Source organism: Vulpes vulpes, chromosome 15 (genome assembly GCF_048418805.1).
Source record: "Vulpes vulpes isolate BD-2025 chromosome 15, VulVul3, whole genome shotgun sequence".
NCBI classification, from domain to species: Eukaryota; Metazoa; Chordata; class Mammalia; order Carnivora; family Canidae; genus Vulpes; species Vulpes vulpes.
This window is the reverse complement of record NC_132794.1, coordinates 12,651,475-12,673,733: the sequence shown is the minus strand read 5'-3', so window position 1 is coordinate 12,673,733 and position 22,259 is coordinate 12,651,475. Positions and strand designations below refer to the sequence as shown.

At 44.9% G+C, this 22,259-nt stretch overlaps 1 protein-coding gene across 2 annotated transcripts in view; it reads left to right on the top strand.

Annotated features, from left to right (window-relative positions):
- Positions 1 to 22,259, top strand: part of HUNK (hormonally up-regulated Neu-associated kinase) — a 105,376-nt gene that overhangs the window by 36,570 nt on the left and 46,547 nt on the right. The window contains exons 1-3 of one of the 2 annotated variants that reach the window (XM_072740853.1): positions 5,228 to 5,613; positions 5,754 to 6,046; positions 18,601 to 18,656. In XM_072740853.1, coding sequence (XP_072596954.1) covers positions 5,841 to 6,046; positions 18,601 to 18,656 — 262 coding nt within the window. In that variant the 5' untranslated portion in view covers positions 5,228 to 5,613; positions 5,754 to 5,840. Of the gene's footprint in view, positions 1 to 5,227; positions 5,614 to 5,753; positions 6,047 to 18,600; positions 18,657 to 22,259 lie in introns of those variants that run through there. The other variant, XM_025985129.2, reaches the window with a different exon arrangement.

The following is a 22,259-nucleotide window of genomic DNA, read 5'->3' as shown; positions in this document are numbered from 1 at the left end:
GATGTCCTAAGATCAGGGGCCAGGAGAGATGGTTTCCAGTGAGGCCTCTTTTCTTGTTTGTAGGTGGCCATCCTCTTGCTGTGTCCTCATGTGGTCTTTCCTCTATGCATGCACAGAGGCAGAGGGGGCCAAGCGGGGGAGGAGGGAGGAACAGAGAGAGAGAGAGAGAAATCTGTGTATCTCTCTCTCTCTCTCTCTCTTTTTTTTTTTTAATATGAATTACCTCTGGAGATAGCCACTTTGGCTCTTTTTTCTTTTATTTTTAAAAAATATTTATTTATTTATTCACGAGAGACAGAGAGAAAGAGGCAGAGACACAGGCAGAGGGAGAAGCAGGCTCCATGCCAGAAGCCTGATGTGGGACTCAATCCCAGGACTCCGAGATCATGCCCTGAGCCAAAGGCAGATGCTCAACCACTGAGCCACCTAGGCGTCCCTCTTTTTTCTTTTTTAGAGATTTTATTTATTTATTTATTTATGAGAGACCCAGAGAGAGTCAGAGACATAGGCAGAGGGAGAGCCAGGCTCCCTGTGGGGAACCTGATGCAGAACTTGATTCTAGGACCCCGGATCACAACCTGAGCCAAAGGCAGATGCTCAATCACTGAGCCACCCAGGTGCCCCTCTTCCTCCTCATATGTGGACACCAGTCCTATCAGATTAGGGCCCCACCCTTATCTCATTTAATCTTAATCACCTCCTAAAGGCCCTTTTCTCCAAATACAGTCACTTTGGGGGGTTGGCTTCAATATACAAATTTTGCAGCAGGAGGACACAGGTCAGTCCATAACAGATGGTAATCTGGAACCACTACAGAGGACCTGGGTTATCCCCCTGAGAGAGCCTGAAGATCCATTTCTCTTCCCTTGTGTGCACTCGGGGCATGTGGAAGAGTTGTCAGGTGTATTTTAGGTGCTTAATAAATGTTTGCTGAAGAAGATAAGAGTCACTTGAGTTTAATATACATTATTCATTTAGAAACCAAAGCATTCTGGGGGCACCTGGGGTGCTCAGTCTGTTTAAGAGGTCCAACTCTTGATTTCGGCTCAGGTCATGATCTCAAGATCCTGGGATCGATCCCCATGTCAGGCTCTGTGCATGCTCAGCAAGGAGTCTACTTGAGGGTTCTCTCCCTCTCTTCTCTCTATCCCTGCCCCACTCCTGTGTGCACACACTTTCTTTCTCAAATAAATAAATAAATCTTAAAAAAAAGAAACCAAAGCATTCTGGAAGAAAGCTCCTTTTTTGGCTAATTTCCACATAATAAGAAAATTCAGTTGGTCATGGCCTCTTGCACCATGTTTTCTGATTTTAAAGTATGGGATAAAAACTCTTTAAAGAAAGCCTGAGGGCAGCCCAGGTGGCTCAGCGATTTAAGTGCCGCCTTCGGCCCAGGGTGTGATCCTGGAGACCCGGGATTGAGTCCCACATCGGGCTCCCTGCATGGAGCCTGCTTCTCCCTCTGCCTCTCTGCCTCTCTCTCTGTGTCTCTCATGAATAAATAAAATCTTAAAAAAAAAAAAAAAAGGAAAGAAAGCCTGAACTTTCTAAAACACAGCCCACATTGTAGAATGGGCAAACATGCATGTGTGTTTTTGTGGTATTAAGAGTAGGTCTTTGGGCAGCATTCTTTTTCTTAGTCATGTGGAAGATCCATTTTACATCTGTCTTTTCATTTTAGAGATTGGACACATCTACAATTCTTGATGTGTTGGAGAGTAATGAATTTTAAAGGCAGTGGAGGGTGATCGAGGATGAAGGGATGCATTTTTAGATCCTGTTAACTCTGATCTTATGTAGACAGTCTCAACTAAGTCAATATTTAAAGATGAGAGACTAGACTGATACTAACCACTGCCTTGGGATTTAAAAGCAACTCCATCCCAGAGAGTTTGGGACGCCGAAATGTGGTCCCGGCTTCTTTTTTCATCTGCAAGGGAAGGAAATGCACATTTTTTTTTCCTTGGCTGAACTAAGCTGGAGTGCTTTTTCACCCTCTCCATAGGTTGCTTCAGTGAAAGTAACATGGTAATGATACTAAGAGCATCAATTTGAGGAGCACTTACTATCTGCCAGACGTCGTACTAAGTGCCTTACGCACATTACCTTAGGTACCAGTACGTGCCACTACGGGGTCAGATGCTTTTGTGCATCTCTCCTTCTGAGTATGATTCAGTGTTGGAATTTTTTTTCTCCTAATGCAGGGCATTAAGCATGAATTCCTTTCTGCAACTCATCTTTCTCCTGATGAACTGGGATCCACATGCTTGAGCTCCTCCCCCTTTCCTATGTTGGAGGGAGTGGTGCTCCCCTTTCATGCAGAGCAGACTCCTCCACCTGTTCGTCTTCTTCCTCAGGGTCTTCTTGCCTGCAATCGCCCCTTCTCTCTTGCATTTTTATTTTCCTAAAAAATTATTTATTTAATTTAGAGAGAGAGAAAGTGCAAGAGCAGAGGGGGAGAGAGAGAGAGAATCTCAAGCATTGGACTCCATGCTGAGCTGGGAGCTGGACGTGGGGCTCAGTCTTGCGACCCTGAGATCATGACCTGAGCCGAAACCAAGAGTCAGACACTTGCTTGACTGGCTGCACCACCCAGATGCCCCTCTGTTGTCTCTTTTATTTCCCCACCCCATAGGGGCCACCCAGTCATCTTAGATATGTTCATTATTTTGGCTTTGGAGGATTTCCTATCCTTTCTTAGGAGTTTAGCTATTTGCATTTGCTGATCTTACCCATCATTGGTAGACATTTCTTTTTCTTTTTTCTTTATCTTTCTTTTTTTTTTTTTTTTGGTGGTGTAGGGTGAGGTGGGGAGGATGGCAGGACTTGCCAGGTTGTGAGAAATGCATTTTTTTTTTTGAGAAATGCAATTTTTTAATTAATGAGAGAAGTTGGTGAATAATGTGTTTCAACTGTGGTACCCTGGAGCCAGGTTGTTCTTTCTCTCTCATCTAATTTTCCACCACCACCGTGAGACTCGGCGACTCCTCTTGGAAACGTGAAGGGCAGTCTTTGAAAACGGATTCCTTTGTAAGATTTCGCTCCCGAAATCTTTTGCAACTTGAATCCGTTGAAGAGCTGGAGTTGTCTGATTCACCTTTCACGAAAAATTGCTCCTCTTGATGTGCTCAGGATGACATCCAGGCTTCCTTACTCCCTTGACACCCCCGTCCTCGCCCTCCCCAAACACACTCATCCACTTGGGTCCTTAGATTCGGTGGTCCTCAGCGCGTCTGCACACATTTAATTTTTACCTTTTAAAACTCTCCTGACTCGAGCACTTTCTCTTTTCTGCTAGAGACCCATCATCATGCCGAGCTTCAACTGGATAGAAGCAGCGTTAGATCTTACTCTGCCTGCAAATCTCTGATTACTGTCAAATTAAATTAGGTGCCTCCCTTTGCTGATCATTGACTGCTTTTTCCTTAATTTCCCTGCTCAGTGTTTCCCATTTCGGTTGTTACAGATGAAGCTGCTGTAATCAAGAACGGCATTCCATTTTCAGTATTATCAAGGCAGAGTTGATAAGTGTAGGGGGTGAATTAAAAAGCCTGGGAACGAGGTGGCGTGTGGAAATGGGAGAGGGGGGATGGTGAGGTGACTTGGGGGCTCTCAGAACCAGGAGGACTTGGGATCCAAGATCCCCAGTGACCGGGGGGCACATCTGGTGGGCTAGTTTCCCGGGGCTGCTGTAACAGAGCACCACACGCTCAGTGGCTTATGGCAACAGAAATGGATCCTTTTGCAGTTCCTACAAATTTTTTGGACTCCGGAGGCCCGGAGTCCAAAATCAATGTCATTGGACCAACATCAGGGCGTAGATAGGGCCGTGCTGCCTCCGATGGCTCTGGTGGCTGCAGTGTGCCCTGGCTCGTGGGCCATCGCGGTCATCTCTCCTCCTTCCCACAGCCTGCTCCTCTGAATATTTGTGCAAGATCTTCCCCCCCGTCGGCCTCTATTTTATAAAGACACTTGTGCTGACATTTGGAGCCCACTCAGATGCTCCCGGTTCATCTCATCTCAAAATCCTTCACTTTTTTTTTTCCCCCGAATAAGGCCACATTCACATGTTCCAGGGAGTAGGATTATTGAAAGTCTTTGGGTGGCCGTTATTATATAACCTACTACAGGCAGTTGAAGAGCTAAATAAATGATCCTAATAATTGTTGTGTGCTCCGTTGCAAAAGGCAGATTGTATTACTGCCGGGCTTTCAAACTATTGTTTGTTCATAGGACTTTTAAGAATTTCATTGCCAAAGGGTGTAATTTTTAAAACATTGCAACACAGACTCAAACAAAGACAGAATCTAATTGTACTTTTCAGCATCTCTCCTCCCCACCCCCGCAAGACAATGGATATATCCATACACGTGTGTGCACGCACATGCCTGCCTATATGTGTGTAAACGTGGGTGTGGATGTCTGTTTGTCTATGGGTGTGTATGTGTGTGTGTGTGTACGTGTGTGTATGTATATATATATTTATGTATATATATTTTTTTCTTTTTTTGGGGTCATGAATGAGTACAGTTTTTAAAACTTGTTGAGGCCAAACTATAGCCAGAATCTCACTTTAACTTTTGTGGGGAGACAGCATTAGCCTCAGGTTGACTGGGGCTACATACCAGCCCCCAGCTTGTCTGGTCTATTGGCTGATTATCTCCTCCTAGTCATGTCTGTGGATTAATGATCTGAAAATCCCCCACTATAATGGGTGAAGGAGGGGTGCCTGGGGCTCAGTAGTTGAGCATCTGCCTTGGGCTCAGGGCATGATCCCGGGGTCCTGGGATTGAGTCCCGCATCGGGCTCCCCGCAATGGGACTGCTTCTCCCTCTGCTTATGTCTCTGCCTCTCTCTGTGTCTCTCATGAATAAATAAATAAAATCTTAAAAAAAAAAAAAAAAGAAGGAATCGACATGATGTCGGTGGCTGGTCATTTAGTAAGAGGAGAGAAGCCGTAGACGGGCAATAACAGTGGTGTGTTTTAGGGCCTGGTGAGCAGAGAGGTGAATGCCACCAAATGGAAGGGGTGCAGTTTTGGCTGGAAAGGACAGTCTTTGCCCCCCCCCCTCTTTCCCTATCTTTATACAAAGCTGGAGGGTCTGTGCATGTGACATGTTGATTGTAGGGGCAGTGACCCAGGAGGGGTGTCCTGTGGATAGTTAAATTATAACCTAGAGCAGCAACCTCCTGGATCCTGATTTAGGGCCAAGAGCTAACCTACACCATAACTCAGCAAGGGAAGGAGAACACTGCGGGCCACAGAGCCTGGTGCAGGGCAGAGAAAGGGTGGAAGGAGAGGGCATTGCATCCCCCAGGTCCCCAACCATGCCCTTGAATTGAAGATGGGAGCAGATTTAGCTCTTTCAGAAGTGGAGTCCCCTGGGGAACCCAGCCCCTGGATGGATAATGGCTTGGCCTGAGAGGGAGCCCTTGGCTGGAGTGGAACTTGGCATTTCAGGCTGTGGAAAACCAAGTTGGACACGGACTCTTCACTGAGCCTTCCTGATGACCATTCAAGTCTGCCTAATTTCACTCTCTGACTTAATAATTGGATGTGGTTCCTGATGTTACATTTTTTTTCCCTCTTTTTCCCCCTTGCTGCTATTTTAGGTAAGGTTTTTTGTTTTTTTTATTTTTTTCTCCTGGGACAGAGAAGTAGCTACGCATTTTCCTAGAGTTCTTGGGATTCGTTAGGGAATACCCTATGCTTGCAGTGCTTGACAACAGCCGTGTTCTTGGTGTCTTCTCAGGTGGCCATAAAAGTCATTGACAAGAAGAGAGCCAAAAAGGACACCTATGTCACCAAGAACCTTCGGCGAGAGGGGCAGATTCAGCAAATGATCCGCCACCCCAACATCACCCAGCTCCTTGATATCTTGGAGACGGAAAATAGCTATTACCTGGTCATGGAGCTGTGTCCTGGGGGCAACCTGATGCATAAGATCTATGAGAAGAAGCGGCTGGAGGAATCCGAAGCCCGCAGATACATCAGGCAGCTCATCTCTGCGGTGGAGCACCTGCACCGGGCTGGGGTGGTCCACAGGTAAGGGCCATGCCGTGCCGATGACCCTGTGCTGACTATCCCGACGGCACAGCGCTTCAGTGTGCTCTGAGCAAGGCTCAGGTGTTGCAGCGTGCTTTACGATTCCTCTGCGTGCTTATTTTTGTGAACTGACATAGCACCATTGTGGGTGACGGAAGCCAGAGTGCCCAGGTTTGCCTCCTGGCTCTCCCCTTTCCTAGTTGTGTGACCCTGGGCAAGTTAGTTAACCACTCTGAACCTCAGTCTCTTCTTCTGTAAAACGGGAATGATGATGATACTTCCCTCATGGTTGGTGTAAGGGTTAATTTGGAGAATGCTATCAGTTAATATATGAAAAGTGCTTGGAACATTGCTTGGTATACGTAATAAGGGTCATGTTACTGGTTGGCTCCTGTTCTTATTTGCAAAGCGTAATGAGACCAGTGGCTCAGGAGCCTGAAAGAAGACTCAATGTTAAGATGGCATGAGATGTTTTTGCAGCGAGTGCTAAGGGATGGTGCTTCCGTTGTATTTGCTTTATATGCGGTAGTTGCTCAGTAGCTGTTTTATTCAACTGAATTGAATCCCCATTTAAACTGTGAACTTGTTCCTGCAAGGCAGGGGTGTTTCCCCCAAGCCAGATGCCAATCCTTATGAAAATCAAACTTTTTCTTGAACAGGCTGTTCCTTCCTGAGGAGGAGCTCCACAAGAAAAGGGAGTGGAAATAGCATCCTTAGTGATGGTTGCCATTGGTGGTGATACCTATTTTTAGTATTAAAATAAAATGAAATGAAATGTATTAAAATGAAAAGAAAAAGAAAAAATATTTTAAAAGTGGCCCACTTTTCCTCCCAAGGAAATGTGGATTTCACCAATAAATGCATAGTCCTTCCTTCTTGAAATTATGATCAATAATTACTCTGGGTTGTTGAGAAAAGTTAGGGGTCATGGTGTATAGATTGTCATTTTAAAAAAGCAAGATCAAGGGCACCGGAGTGGCTCAGTATTTGAGCATCTGCCTTCGGCTCAGGTCAAGATCCTTGGGTCCTGGGATCAAGTCTTGCATTGGGCTCCCTGCAGGGAGCCTGCTTCTCCCTCCACCTGTGTCTGTGCCTCTCTCTCTCTCTCTCTCTCTCTCTCAATCTCTCTCTCTCTCTGGTCACTCATGAATAAATAAGTAAAATCTTAAAAAAAAAAGCAAGATCAAGTCATGAAATGTGTTGTGTGCATGTGTGTGTGTAACACCTATATATACACACACATGCATGCGTACGTTTAACATTTTTTGTGTTGAGGTGCAATTCACATACCTTGAAAGTCACCACCATAAAGCGTACAGTTCAGGCCCTTTTAACTTATTGACAGAGCTGTGCAACCACAACCACTGTCTGATTTTAGAATATTTTCATCCCTCCAAAGAAGAAGCCCTGTACCCATCAGCAGTCACTCTCTCTTCCCCCTTCCTCCCAGCCCCTGGCAACCACTAACTCTATTCTCTGTCCATGGATTTGCCTGTTCTGGACATTTTCCATCAAAGGAAAAGAACAGTATGTGGTCTTTTATGGTAGGCTTCTTTTACCTAGCATCATGTTTTCAAGACCCTTCCCTGGCGTGCCATCTATCAGTACTTCTCCTTTTTATGGCTGAAGCCTAGTCCATGGTAGGGAGACCACATTTTGTCTTTCCATTCATCAGTTGATAGACATTCGGGCCGTTTGCACGTTTTTGGCCACTACGAACAATGCGGCTGTGAACCTTCACATACAAGTTACAGTGTGAACGTGTGTCCTCTCTTTGTTTGCAGGATTCTACTTTCAGGAGTGGAACTGCCAGGTCATATGGCAGCTCGATGTTCAACCTTTAGAGTAGACGTAATATCAGCTTCCCGTGTTTGAAAGCCATTCATATTCTGACCGATGAAGAAAGCAGCTCTAGGCCTTTCATTAACAGGATTTATGGGATTTATGGGCTTTCGAGGTGAAGAGGGTCTTCCCCTGCTGATGGGATTGGATGCTCTTCCTCTTGGTGCTGGAGCCTAGGGGACCCCATGGGGGGAGGCCCCCTGGCTTGGGGCTGCTCCGGGGTCAGCCTTGGTGGGGCACTTTGCAGGTGGATCGTTTCCTCACCAAGGTGAGAGAGTCTCTTCGTGGACATATTTTTAGTTACACACGTCATCATGAAATCACGGTTCATTGGAACTCTTTGAGTTTAGATCAGCAAGGAAGGGAACATTCAGAAATTTTAAGTGAATAACACTATTTTTGGCTCTTTCCAACAATACCCTTCTGAAGCCTGCCGTGTCACGGTTCTGCCATTATTAGGAAAACGACGGTCGTGAGTGAGCCTGGTTCTATCTTGGTTTATTACGATGACAAAGGCAGAAACCTCACAAATGAATCAGCCAGGATAACGGACTCCGCTGGTCACAGCAGAGGCTAGAAGCGGGGGCAGGGCTTTCTGTGGGGCTCGCTGGGGTGGGGGGGGTGTCACACGGGGTGTTATGTGACAAGGGTTTCATGCTGTCAGAAACCAGATGAGTGCCCAGCGTTGCAGGCCTCCGAGGACAAGAAAGGGGAAACCAGTGAGGGCTGTGCATGGCTTGCTGGTCTCTCCCGCAGGAAACTCTCAACAACCCTTTTAAAGTAATTTTAACAAATTCCAATCCCTCTCAGTGCAATTACTGTCAGAATGTCAAAGGAAGGAATTTAATAATGTTTTGATAGCAAAGACGGTGTGCTTTTCTCCCTCTGATCCCCGGCTTTCTACTTCCCCCTCTGTCCTTGGAAAGATATTCATAAGCCCCAAATGGCAGAGGCTCAGATCTTTTAAAGTTAGGGGAGACTGGAGACATAGGTGCTGTTTAGGAGGAGTTCTTCGTTTTTCTCTCTAGAACTCGTGTTAATGGGCGCCAGTGCACACAGACAGGAGGTGCTTTAGGTGGTGGAGACATCACATGAAAATGTTTGCTTGGAAGAGACTCGTGGGTGACTTGAGCTGGATGTCTTGACTCTCCCAGATGCTATTAACACCAATTTTTAGCGTACGTGACGCAGCTCATAGCTGGTATACTCTACTGTAGACCCTCTCCATGATGGAGATTTCTCTTCTATGCTGTGAAGATGGAATGAATTTCATGATTATCTTGCTGTTAGATTTTTCAAATGAGTAAGAGAGTACAGTATCTCGGAGGTGGCCCGGAGTCGCTGGTGGGAAGATTTCTGAGCAAATAGATTGGATCATCCAAAAGGACTTAGGATGAATTCGGGTGGCTGTGCATAGACAATGACTTAAAGCGCTTTCGGTTATGTGTGTCAGAGGATGCTCTAAATGCGCAGTTGCTGATTAGGCCGATACTATATCCTCATGTTCTCATCAACTTAATGTTGGCAAAGCCCTCATTTCCCGTGACACGAAATCTAAATATTTAATTATCTACTCAGAACTACTGAAATATCATTTAAGGGCAGCAAATCTCGAAAAATCATGTAAATACTGTGAGTGGAAAAAGAATAAAGGAACCCAAAGCTCTATATAGTAGACTCCCTTAGCTGGCAGAGAAGCTCATTTTAAACTGGACCTGCCAGGGCCTTCGTCGTGTCTTTTGCTGTAACCGGGCTGGGGCTAACTTTTACAAAAGGAGAGTATGGTCTCGTTTCTTCATTACCCCATGTTAGGATTGCCTGAGATGCTCCACATTTAAGATATAGCAAGTTCTTTTTTTTTTTTTTCTTCTTTCTTTCTCTCAAACGTGCTCACCCAGCACGATACCAAAACCTGATGATTTGCCCATTGTATATGGAGCGTTGACTCTTGACATCAATCAACGAAAAGTGTGATTATACCAAGAGGCTAATTTGAGATTCATCTTGTTCATTCAAAATAACAAAGTCCAATCAAACTGTACAGACAAAAAATAACAGGGTAACACAATACCGCTGTCCCTAAGCAGGAAGAGACAACCCGTGGGGCCCGCGGGACCAGGACAGAGAGACACATGATCAAAGGGAGTGCGAGCCTGTGTTTGGATGTACGTCAACATTGCCGCTCCCAAGGCCATGACCTTACTCATTCATCAATATTGGGAAAGGGCCCTCTCTGCTCAAGAGGAATGCAGTTGGAAGAGAAGGGATGTTTCTTTGTTCTCTTGGGCCTGACAAGAAGCACTTGTAGGTTATTAAGTTCTTTTAACTTTTAGGTTTTCTTGGAGTGGCGGGGGGAGGCAGATGAGAAGAGGGTAACCTCTGCTCACAGTCGGGAACTAGTTGGGATCCCAGGGCCTTCTGCTAAGAGAGAGCACGTATCGAAGGTGCTGGTTATCAAAGGTGCTGTGTTTAAGTTGGGTTTAACAAATATGATTGGAAATAGGAGATTTCACCAAGCTCGAACGCAGCAGCTTTGTGGAGCGCAATGTCCAGTGGTCAGCGGTGTTGATTCTGCAGCCAGACCACCTGCACCCAGACGCTGGCTCTACCACTTAAAAGCTGCACTGGGCAAATCCCTCCGGCTCTTGTTCCTCCCTACACAATAAGGATAATGGATTATCCACTTCACGTGCTTGTGAGGATTGAAGGAGCCAATTCACGTAAAGTGTCAAAACTGAGAGAGTACCGAGTACGTGTTTGTTATCATTAGTACTGATCCCACCTCATTCATTCTGTACGTGGGAAACAGGCTCAGCGTTCTGCGTGCTCGAGGCCTCACAGATGTCCTGGGCTTGTATTCATCTTGCTCATCCTTCAGGTCCTCGCTCTAAACTAGGCTTTGCTTTCCAAACCCTTTTCGAACGATAACTTACTTTGCTTGTTATCTATTTTCTGCACAGGCCATCAGCTAGCTCAGCCTCGAGCCCAGGAGGCACACAGCAAGACTTTGTTGAATGGAAGAAAGGAAGTTGAATGAATACAGCTAGTGTCAGAGTTAGCACCGGGTTGGAAGCTTCCTGGTGGCCAGTTCCCTGTTCATTCTGGAATATTCCACGTTGTCCCTGGAATTTCAAGGGAGTTCCTGCATTGACTTAGTACCAATTTGTTTACTTTTCAGGTCACAGTCGGTAGAGTGGCATCTTTCTAGTGACTGAGCAGCTCTCTCATTTTATAAATGGTTCGTTTCTGGAGCGCTGGAGGATCTCAATAAAAGGTTTCGTTTTGAATAAATAAATCAGGTGCTTGCTTAACAAATTGTTCTTGTGTTTTATCAAAATGCCCATATCGTAAGTAAATCAGCGATTAAAAAAAATCATTTGCTTTTAATACAGTGCTTTTGAAGATAAACTTAACCCAAAAAAAACCCTCTCATTTTCCTGCAAAATGCTGATGGCCTTGGGGAGTTATGTGCTTTTCTTGGATGCTTTATTCTTAGCTTATTGCTAAAATCCATCTCCACCGGCACAAACTTCTCCTCCAGACCTAATCCTGTATGAGTTTGCTCTGGCCACCCCCTGGGCTCCTTCTCTCTGACCTCTCATTTGAGGGCTAATGGCCCCCGATGCTGTTTGCTTATCACCCAATTAATCACCCTTTCAAGTCTTCCCTGGGCTCTCCAATGCACTTGGTCTTAGCACCTCTATTATCCCCAGCTCCAGCCTCTCACCTCTTCTCTGCTAGCGGTGTGGTAGCCTCCTGGATAGCCTCCCAGTGGCCACCAAACACTTGAGCACATTTTCCTACTTCCTCCTGCTTAGGGCCCTAGCCAGGTGGCCACTCTTTGAAATGCAGTTTTTCAGACCAGAATCAGGCACTCGATGTTTAAGTGAGTTGTTCTAGGCCACGGGCTTGTCATTCAATGAGCTTGTCTGTCTTTGTCACCGGTCTCCAGGTCTTGCCCTGAACTGTGCTCAGCACCTCTGCCCCAGGTCCTCCCCACTCCTTCATGGGTCACACCATCCGCTCTCCGCTGCCGTCAACCCTGGCGGCACCTTGTGCTCAGTTCCTCCTTCCATCTTCCGTCACCACTCAAGTGGCACCCACTCCAGGGGCCCTTTGTCTAGGCCTGAGGTTTGTTAGGGGTCTGACCTTTTGACCTTCCCTACGGGACTGGGCCAGGCCTGGGGAGGCCAAGGAGAACCTCTTCCTTTACTCCCATCCTAGTGTTCTGGGTGTGTGTGCACGTGCATTCATGTGTGCACATGCTTGCCTGTATGCACACACACATGGCGCACCCACACGCACATATGCACACACATACACATGCATGCACGCAAACATGCCCCCTTATATACACACATGCACACACATACACATGTACCCACACATGCTCACCCCCCACATATACACATACATGCCATGCCTGCCCACATACACACATGCATCCATGCATACACACACTCAGGAACACATGCACATACACACGCACTCAGGAACACATGCCCACTCACTCACACACACACGCCTGCCTATATACACACATGTACGTATGCACACAGGCATCCATACGTGTCCCCCCCCACATATGCACACACATGCCACACCCTCCCACATTCACACATGCATGCACACACTTTTGCACCCATGCATGCACCTGTGCATACACACACACATGCACAAACATACGGCCACACACACACTTCAGCTCCGCACCTCCCCACTACTACTCCTGGCTGCCTGTGCTCGGAAGAGGCCCAGCTGCTGCTTCTCCTCCCCTCCCCCACTGAGCACCAGGGCCCAGTATGTTTGTTATGGCAACGGGGTCCTCCCTGACACACACCCCTCTGTCTGGGAGGGCTGTGACTGGAGTTCTTGGTGGCTAGCCTCCAAACCTTAGAGATTATCATCATTCAAGAAATACGAGGAGAGTTTGGGTGAATGGGTGGGTGCAGGCGGAGTGTGAGGGGTGTGCTTGAGAGCCTGTGGGTGAACCTTTAATGGTTAAGTCCTGTTGGAGCTTGTTCTTTTGAAATAAACTAGAACAAAGGGCTGGTAATTAGGGCTCTCCCCTTGGGCCCTCTCAGTCACTGGAGAAACACCCACCAACCTCTCCCAGTCTCCTTCTTCCCGAAGCACAGTGCACCTGGAGACCCAAGGTCAGATCTGCAGTGTGCTGTGATGAGAGACCCTTGGGCGTTTCTCCCAGAACTGCCCAGTTTCCAGAGAAAGGTCTGTGCCTGCACCTCGGGAGGCCTCTTCTGGGCTTGGCTCCCTCTTTTGTTCCCAAGACACATGGTAATTTCCTTTAGTAAGTTCCCAAGACACAGGCACCCCACCCCAGGGCTGTCCAGGTAACCCCATCCTCTGATGCCCCCTTATATTAGGGCATGCCAGTTCCCTCTCTTGCTTGTCCTGTCTCCTCTTTGAAGCTCCTTTGGCCAAGGGGAAAAAGCTGCCTTTTTCTTTCCTTTTTTTTCCCCTCTGAGTTATAAGTTTACTCTGAACTTCCAGTTTGCCTGCCACAAGGAGAAGCTCCTCACACTGCAGGACTGTGGGAAGAGCCCCCTACTTCTCTCTCCCCTCCACAAAGTGATTAATCCAATCAGAGAACATTACTGTGAAATTGAGCATTGCCTCCATCATCAAGTGCAAACCAGTCAGCTGTCCAGAACCTTCCTTCCTAGGTGGCCAATCTGACACTTAACAGAGCCAAATATTTTGTTCTCCGGGATGGAGCTAGTACCGTGCTTTTCACATGGACCGCAGGGAGGTGTTCTGGATAACAGAGTATTTTCTTTTAAAGATAAGCTGTAATACGCTAACGCTAAAACCTTATGAATAGATTCATCCCTCTTTTATTATCCAGAAAGATGTCTCCTAATTTTGTGGCCTCTTGGGAATATTTGTGGCCTCTCTGACCATTGTCGAACAGCTGGGCTGGGTCTGAGTGGCCCATGGTGCTGAATGGGACTCATCCTTAATTTCAGGTGGTAAGGATGCTCCCTCCGGGGGGAACATCCGGGATGAGGCACTTGATTGTAATTGTAATATTCCTAGGACCCACCTCCCAGGAATGGGAAAATATCCAAAAGCTACTTTTAAATAATTAATAGGCTTTATTTTTTAGTGCAGTTTTAGGGTTACAGAAAAATGTGCTGAAACTGTAAGCTTCCCCACATGGGATGCCTTCCCATCCCCCTTCCATACTGTTTTTCCCTATTAATACCTTGTGATCGTGCAGTACATTTGTTATAATTGATGGGCCAATACTGATTATTGGCCCTATTGGCACTATTATTAACTAAGGTCCATAGTTTACATGAGGGTTCGCCCTGTGGTGTGCAGTTCTGTGGATTTTGACAAATGCATGATGTCAGTATCATAAAAAATAATTTCACCACCCATAAAAAATATGCCCCACCTATTCATCCTCCTCCTCCTTGAGGCAACTAGGGATCTTTTTATTGTCTCCATAGTTTAGCCTTTTCCAGAGGATATATGGTTGTTGCAATCACACAGTATGTGGCCTCTTCAGACTGGCTTCTTTCACTCAGAAACACACATAGGGGTTCCTTGTTGGCTTTTCACAACTTGATAGGTCATTTCTTCTTGTTGCTGAATAACATTCCGTTGTCTGGGTGGACCACAGTTTATCTGTTCACCTACTGATGGATGGGTGGGTCGCTTCCAAGTTCTGGAAATTATGAATAAAGCTGCTGTGAACATTTATGTCTACAAGTTCTTGACTCTTTTGAGTAAATACCTAGGTGAAAAGTACTTTTAAAAATAGGATCTTAAAGGCCCTTTTCCTGAAGAGTCAGAAGGAAAAACCTCTCCCCCTCCTTCTAGAACTATTTCAAAAGACAAGGCAAGAGGTAGAAATAGATGAAGCCAAAAGCAGTTGAATGTTCCTTTGTTTTGGGTGCATTAGGTGGTCTCATCTCCTGGACAGAGACAAATGGAGCTCACCTTTAACGAGTCATGGAATCTCTAGGCAGTGACATGGATTATTGCTGAAATCTTTTAGAAACATTGACGAAAGGGTAATACATGGCCAAACAACGGGTTAACAGGTTTGTTCTGAGTATTCACCCTGGGGACTGGAGTAGGGTTACTATGGGATGCGGTGGGTGAAAATGAAAACCCATTTTATTTTTCTCATTTTGCCTAATTATTACCTTTTATTCATTCCACCCCTGGTTTTATGACATTTTCCCGCTTTCAAAAGTGGGCATTTTTTTTTTTTTTGTCTTTTGCATTTTTTTCTTATTTTTAGTCTTCCATTTATATCATTCTTCTAATCATTATGGTTCTCTTAGGCTTTTGTCATCCCAGAAATATCCAGCTTGGCTTTATAATTCTTGGCAATTGCTTTCTGATCCTTCACCTCTTTAAAGTGTTTTTCTCCGTAGTGTATGTTCTGAACCAAATTTCGCCTTCAATACCTTAGTGTGGCTTCCATTCTTTCCAGGGAAGGAGGTTTAATTTTGCAAGAAACAAACTGTGGCCTTCCTTTAGATTTAAATAGCACTGCTGCTTTATAATCAGTTTTCACAGGATCACAGTTTGGGCTAATGCTGGCCCACTGTTTTGTGTGTGCTTTGCAGTATTTTTTTTTTTTTTTGGAATTACCGTATATGTTCGAATATAAGGTCAGATCAGATCATGTCCTAGCTCTCCTCCAAAAAGAGAATGTGTCTCATTTCCAACAACAAAGTACTAGCTGGAAAAGACACATTCACCTGGACTCACTTATGACTTTGGAAGCTCTAGAAATCTCCTGAGGAAATGGACAGAAAGGGGAGGCCAGGACATTTTACATAGCTTTTTTTTTTTTTTTACGATTTTATTTATTTACTCATGAGAGACACAGAAAGAGAGGCAGAGACATAGGCAGGGGGAGAAGCAGGCTCTCTACAGGGACCCCGATGTGGGACTCGATCCCGGGACCCGAGATCACAACCTGAGCCAAAGCAGATACTCAACCACTGAGCCACCCAGGCGTCCCTTTACGCAGCTTTAATAATAACTTCTAGCTATGACCTCACCATTGTGAAGGTTTGGGAGACAACTCTTAAAAACAATCCACTGAGTGGTTAATCTACAGAGATTTTAAATGGGTGCTTGTTATTTCAATAGCGTGTGATAAGATTACCAGCAAGTGATTCAAAAAGTGCTTTTTGACAAACATCCAGTCAACTTTAAGATTGTGCTGCCCTGGTGACACCACACGTAGACGTCATCCTGCTCACATCCTGGCTGTGACGGATTTCAATGAAATTGTTTCACGAAATGTGAAGGTGTGGGGTTAATATTTCTAAAGTTGACATTATACGGCATATGCTCTTAAAGGTGATGGTGCAGCTTCCTAGATAGACATTTGATAATTCCATTGCATTTTTGAAAATTACGTATTTGTGTTTTCCAAAAACCCTTTGCTGAAGGGGAAATGAGAGTCCTCCCATTGGAAAAATGAGGGGGAGATTACCTTATGTTTGGGATCACCCTGCATTTGGACATAGATGATACCTTTTAAAGGCTGACATAGTTTTTATATCATCTGTGTGTTGTTTCAACTGGATCCAGGTGAAAGGATCCAGTTCTTCCCCCCATTGGTGGGGGCATGTGCGTTGGGGAATATTCATATTCTCTAGCTGCAAGTTTCAGTTCAGACCTCCCTTCTCATCCAAGTGCCCATCCCTAAGGCTCCCAGCCACCTTCCAATTTTGAAAGACATTGGACACTTCCGAGAGCTCACTTTTTTCTACACTTGACTTCTTTCCATCCTGAAATGCTTCCTTTCCATGTTCCCGTGACAACAGTGTCCCTGACTCCCCTCTCCCCTCCCATCTTCTCCCTGAGCAATCTCCTGTCTTTTTTTTTTTTTTTTTTTGCAGGTGATGTCTATTTTTTTTTGTATATTTTTTTGGTATTTTTTTTAATTGGAGTTCGATTTGCCAGCATGTAGTAGTATAACACCCAGTGCTCATCTCCTGTCCTTTTAAGACTCAGCAACCGTGCCCCCCTCCCAGTACTGAGGTTGAAAATTGGTGGTTTGCAGGCCACGTCTTGCCTGCGAGGTTGGCCCATGCGGTGTGGTTGTTACTGTTTTAAATGTGAATGTGTTGCCAGCATTTAAAACTTGGGATAAAATCCAGATTTCTAGCTTCTCTTGGAGAAGAGGAGGAGCTGGCGGTGCCGTGACCGAGCTGGGAGCAACTGTCCCCGTTAAATGGGACACTGCTCTCCCGTTTACCAAAAGTCCTAGCAACTGCTCCCTTTTGTCTCACGACTTGGAAGTACTGCCGTCCATTGCCATTTTTGCTTATGATCACACGATTATGTTCCTTTCAGTAGGGCTAGGAGGAAAAAAGATTTCTTGTGACTGTGCCTCTCTGTTCAAAATGGGAAAAATAAAAAACTGGACCAAGAATGCTGTGTGTTTCAGAACCATGGAATAAAACTTGGTGTGTTTGTAAGAGAAGAATGTTCTTACATATCCAATCCTCAAGGTGCAGCTGAGTTGACAGGCTACGGCTTAAAGATGCTTATACTGTATTCATTGACTTTGATGGTTTTGATGACCAAATGTATACTTCTTTTTTATTTTTTAAGATTTTATTTATTTATTCATGAGGGACACAGAGAAAGGCAGAGACATAGGCAGAGGGAGAAGCAGGCTCCCTGCAGGGAGCCCGATGCGGGACTTGATCCCAGGACCCCGGGATCGCCACATGAACCAAAGGCAGATGCTCAACCACTGAGCCACCCAAGCATCCCCCAAATGTGTATTTCTGCCCATGTGGTTTTTTTTTTCTTCTGAAATCCAAAACCATCTCTCTGGTAATGTAGATTCATGTGTGTTTACTGAGTACCTGGGATGTGCAAAGGTCCTGAGGGTACAGTGGTAAGCAAGGCCAACATATTTCCTGCCCGCTTACAGTCTGCGAGCACAGATGCCACAGTCACCTCCCATCCAGCATGAGCCTGTGCGTTTTTTCCTTCTGCTCTTCAAGTCACCTCTGTGTCAATGATCAGAGTCCCCCACAGACTAACGATCTTCATTCCATCCACACACTGAATTCCTTTTGGGGATGTAACATTAATATTTACTCGGGTGTAATACCAGGCATTAGGACCTGACCTCTTTGGAGGTGGTTTTCTGCCCACCGTGGTACCTGCTTGCCTAAGTAGATTGTCACCTGCCAACTTGTGGATGACACTTGGGCTCCATGCATGGAGTTTGAAGGACTGACAAATTATGTCACCTCTCACTTTTTTTTTTAGGTGTTTCCTCGAATCTGTTCCTCACGCTGGTTGGTGGCTCACCAGCTCACAAACGTGTGGCCACATTTATATTTCCCCACCTGTTCAGGCAGCGCCTGTTTCGAATAATTCTTTCACCCTCTCCCAACCCCGTTTATTTAAACTCCAAGTCTCAGCTTTGATCCCACGCCTTCCGGAAACTTCTCACGATGTGTTTTGCCCTCAGTGCTCTCTGCTTTTCTGAAATGCTTTGGCTTTTTCAGTCTGCAGCAATTAATGATATCATCTTTATAAATATTTACTTATTGATTGTGTGAGTTTTGGCAGAAAGCTTTTTGGGTTGGTTCAAAGTGGCTCTCAAACAGTTTGATTGCCTTCAGAAGCAAAATGTTGATTCCACGATTCAAATGCCTCTCTGTAATGTTCTGTGGTTTTGTTTATTTCAGGGACTTGAAGATAGAAAATTTGCTACTAGATGAAGACAATAATATCAAGCTGATTGGTATGACTTTTTTTTTTTTAAAGCAAGATTATCCTTTAAGTGTTGTGTTATCAATTCTGTTATTTATTGCTGGATTATTGACTTTGAAAATTATTCATGGTCTATTTCTAATCCCAGACAATACTCTAGATTGCCTCCTTTTACAACACTCCAATACTTAATAATGGTTTTGAAAATAAGAATTAATTTTAATAGTAAACATAATAAGGAAGGTAGAAAAACTGTAAAGTGACCATAAAATGAATTCCATAGCTATAAATAAGTATTTGTTGGTTATCGGTTCTTTGGATTATTCAAACTTCAGCTTTGCAAAAATTGCAAAAAAAGATGGACCTAAATTTTTATAGGGGCTATTTTTATTTGGATTAACCATAAAACTTTTTTTTTAAAAAAAGACTTTATTTATTTACCCATGAGAGACACAGAGAGCAGAGACATAGGCAGAGGGAGAAGCAGGCTCCCTGTGGGGAGCCTGATGCGAGACTTGATCCCAGGACCCCAGGATCACCACCTGAGCCAAAGGCAGACACTCAACCACTGAGCCACCCAGGTGCCCCTAACCGTAAAATTTTGTAAAAATAATGGAAAATAGTTCAGTTCAGAAGTAATACTTTAAGCTTAGCCATGGCTTAATTCACTTTTCAATGACTATGGGGCACCCATGTAAAAGGGAACCCAACTAACCTTCCGTTTTTTTTAATTTTATTTTATTTTTTTTAAGATTTTATTTATTCATGAGACACACACACACACACACAGAGAGAGAGAGAGAGAGAGAGGCAGAGACACAGGCAGAGGGAGATGCAGGCTCCATGCAGGGAGCCTGTTGTGGGACTTGATCCCAGGTCTCTAGGATCACGCCCCAGGCTGAGGGCAGCGCTAAACCGCTGAGCCACCAGGGCTGCCCCTAATCTTCCGTTTTTATTATAATCTTTATTGAAGCCCCATTGTACAATGGTGGTTGTGCAGAGGGAAGTCCCCACAGAGGGATAATTTAGAAGGAAGGTAATCAGAAGGAGGTTCCAGGATAAAGTGAGTCATAACTGGTTCATAATTCAAAGTCCATAAGCGAGTTCACTCCATGACTCACTTTCTAGAAGAATTCCATTTTTGTTTGCCTGTACGATTGCTCTTGGCTAAAGTCTCATGGCATCATTTTTACACCTAGATGTTAGCACCATCGTTGCTTCCTTTCTTTTCTTTCTTTTTTTCCCACCTCAGGTGCAAGCAATTTCTTCCCTCTCAATGGCTTGAAAAAGGCTTTGTATTAGGAGAAAAGGGAACGATCAATAGAACGTCGTGAATTTAACTCTCGTACCCAAGCAGGAAATTTTGTTTGGCAAATACTAAAAGCCATCTCTAGGTTCTGAAACATATCATTCAAATAACCAATTAGATTCTTTGGCTCCCCAAACCAGACGCCTTGGCTGGCTGATTAAGCACCGTGGACAGGTGTTAATGACTGAACATAGCGATCCTTAAAAAACTAATAAGAGGAAACATGTTTTTATCCACCCCCCAAAGATTTTAAGGATCATATTTCTTTTTTTTTTTGGATCATATTTCTTAAAATGGACAAGTCAAAGAATTTTTTTCCTTCCTTCCTTCCTTCCTTCCTTCCTTCCTTCCTTCCTTCCTTCTTCCTTCCTTCCTTCTTTTTCTTTCTTTCTTTCTTTCTCTTTCTTTCTTTCTTTCTTTCTTTCTTTCTTTCTTTCTTTCTTCTTTCTTTCTTTCTTTCTTTCTTTCTTTCTTTCTTTCTTTCTTTCTAAAAATATTTTACTTATTTTTTTCATGAGAGACACAGAGAGAGAAGCAGAGACACAGACAGAGGGAGAAGCAGGCTTCCCAAGGGGCGCCTGATGTGGGACTCAGTCCCAGGACCCCGGGATCATGACCCCAGCTGATGGCAGATACTCAACCACTGAGCCATCCAGGCGTCCCAAGAATTTTCTTTTTTATCATCGCTATTGCATCTCAGTTATGCTGAGAACCAAACACAGAAGCATTTAAACAAAATAGATGTTGAAATGCCTGCAGGATGTCTTTCTGGTCCTAGTTTCCGGGATCCGTGTCATTAAACCAAAGGCCCATCATGGTGGGGGGGCGAGGAAAGGAGATTTATTTAGGTTCTCTGGCAGCGCTGACCTGGAACTTGTCTTCAGAAAATGTGGAGGGGTCAGAGACAGAGTTGCCCTAATGGCAGCAGATGATAAGAAAACAGGCCACGTGAAGGCCAAATGTCCGTTATAGTAAAAGTTAAAATAATTCACTTCCATCTTGCACCATCCAGAGGCTGAGGCAGGTCACCAGGGGGAAGTTTCCACGTCCTAACTGGCACTACTCCTATAGCCTCTCTCCTTTCCTCTTCCCTCCCCTCCCCTCTGGGCTTGCTCTCTCTTTCTCCCCCAGTGATAGCCCTAGACAATCATGTATAAAAACTAGAAATGTACTGGGACGCCTGGGTGGCTCAATGGTTGAGCATCTGCCTTCAGCTCAGGGCATGATCCTGGGGGTCCTGGAATCGAATCCTGCATCAGGCTGGCCACAGGCAGCCGGCTTCTCCCTCTGCCTATGTCTCTGCCTCTCTTTGTGTGTCTCTCTCATGAACAAATAAATAAAATCTGTTTTTTTTTTAAAGGACAGCTCTTTTTATTGGTTAGAAATTTGCCCTAAGATTCTAGAAGCACCAATTTCTGTGAACAGTGGATGCATTTGTAACTAGCTCACAAATTGGCTGCCCGACAAACGCTCTCAGAGGGGACCCATGCAAATATGAGGAAGATATGATATATTTCAGTGGGAGCCCACAGTTCCCCTTGAGGAGGGTGGGAGGAGGTTCTTTGGATTCAGAAGCCTCAGACTCATCTCTGCTCAGTCTCTGCTCAGTGTGGCAGTTGCTGGCTTGGCACCCAAGCTGGGACATCGGTGGGTTCTGTCGGAAGCGAGGTGTCAAAGACCACAGATTCTAAGACTGCTGGAGAGGAGGCTCTGATCGTTGGCTTTCCCATTATTTAAACTTCTTATGTGGTTCCCAGTCCCTGTGACCAGCATCAACCAAAAGGCCTATCGTACACCTGTACTCAAAAGAGACATTATAGTACCAGAGCAGACAACTGGGAATCGCCTTGTGTTTACCTGTACCCGCTTTTCCTCATTTTTTTCCCAATGGGTCAGTCACAAAGATAGTGGTGGGCCCTGGAGGGAGAGAAGGCCTGGGGTCTTGTGCGTTTTCTTGCCCCTGGATGGGGCCATTTGGATCCCAGTGTCTTTTTGTAACCTGAAAGCTCTTCAAACCTTTGCTTCAAAGGAATTACCTAGTTATTTTTCCAAGATGGATTATAGCTATTTCCATTTCTTCTTATAATAGTTTTCCTTCTCTGAAATAATTTGATTTCAAATAAATTGACTTAAGCCATGTCCGCCATGTTTCAAATAAACTAGAGTTAACTGCGAGTAAGATCTGATTTAATCAAGAACCCCCCCCCCCCCCCCTTAAGAAAAAGCAATCTGATGTCTGATAGTTTAGAAGGTTTTGCAGTTCAGTTTTCCATAGCAGCGTTCCCTTGGGGCGTTTTGCAAGATTCATTTTGCAGCTCTTGGAAA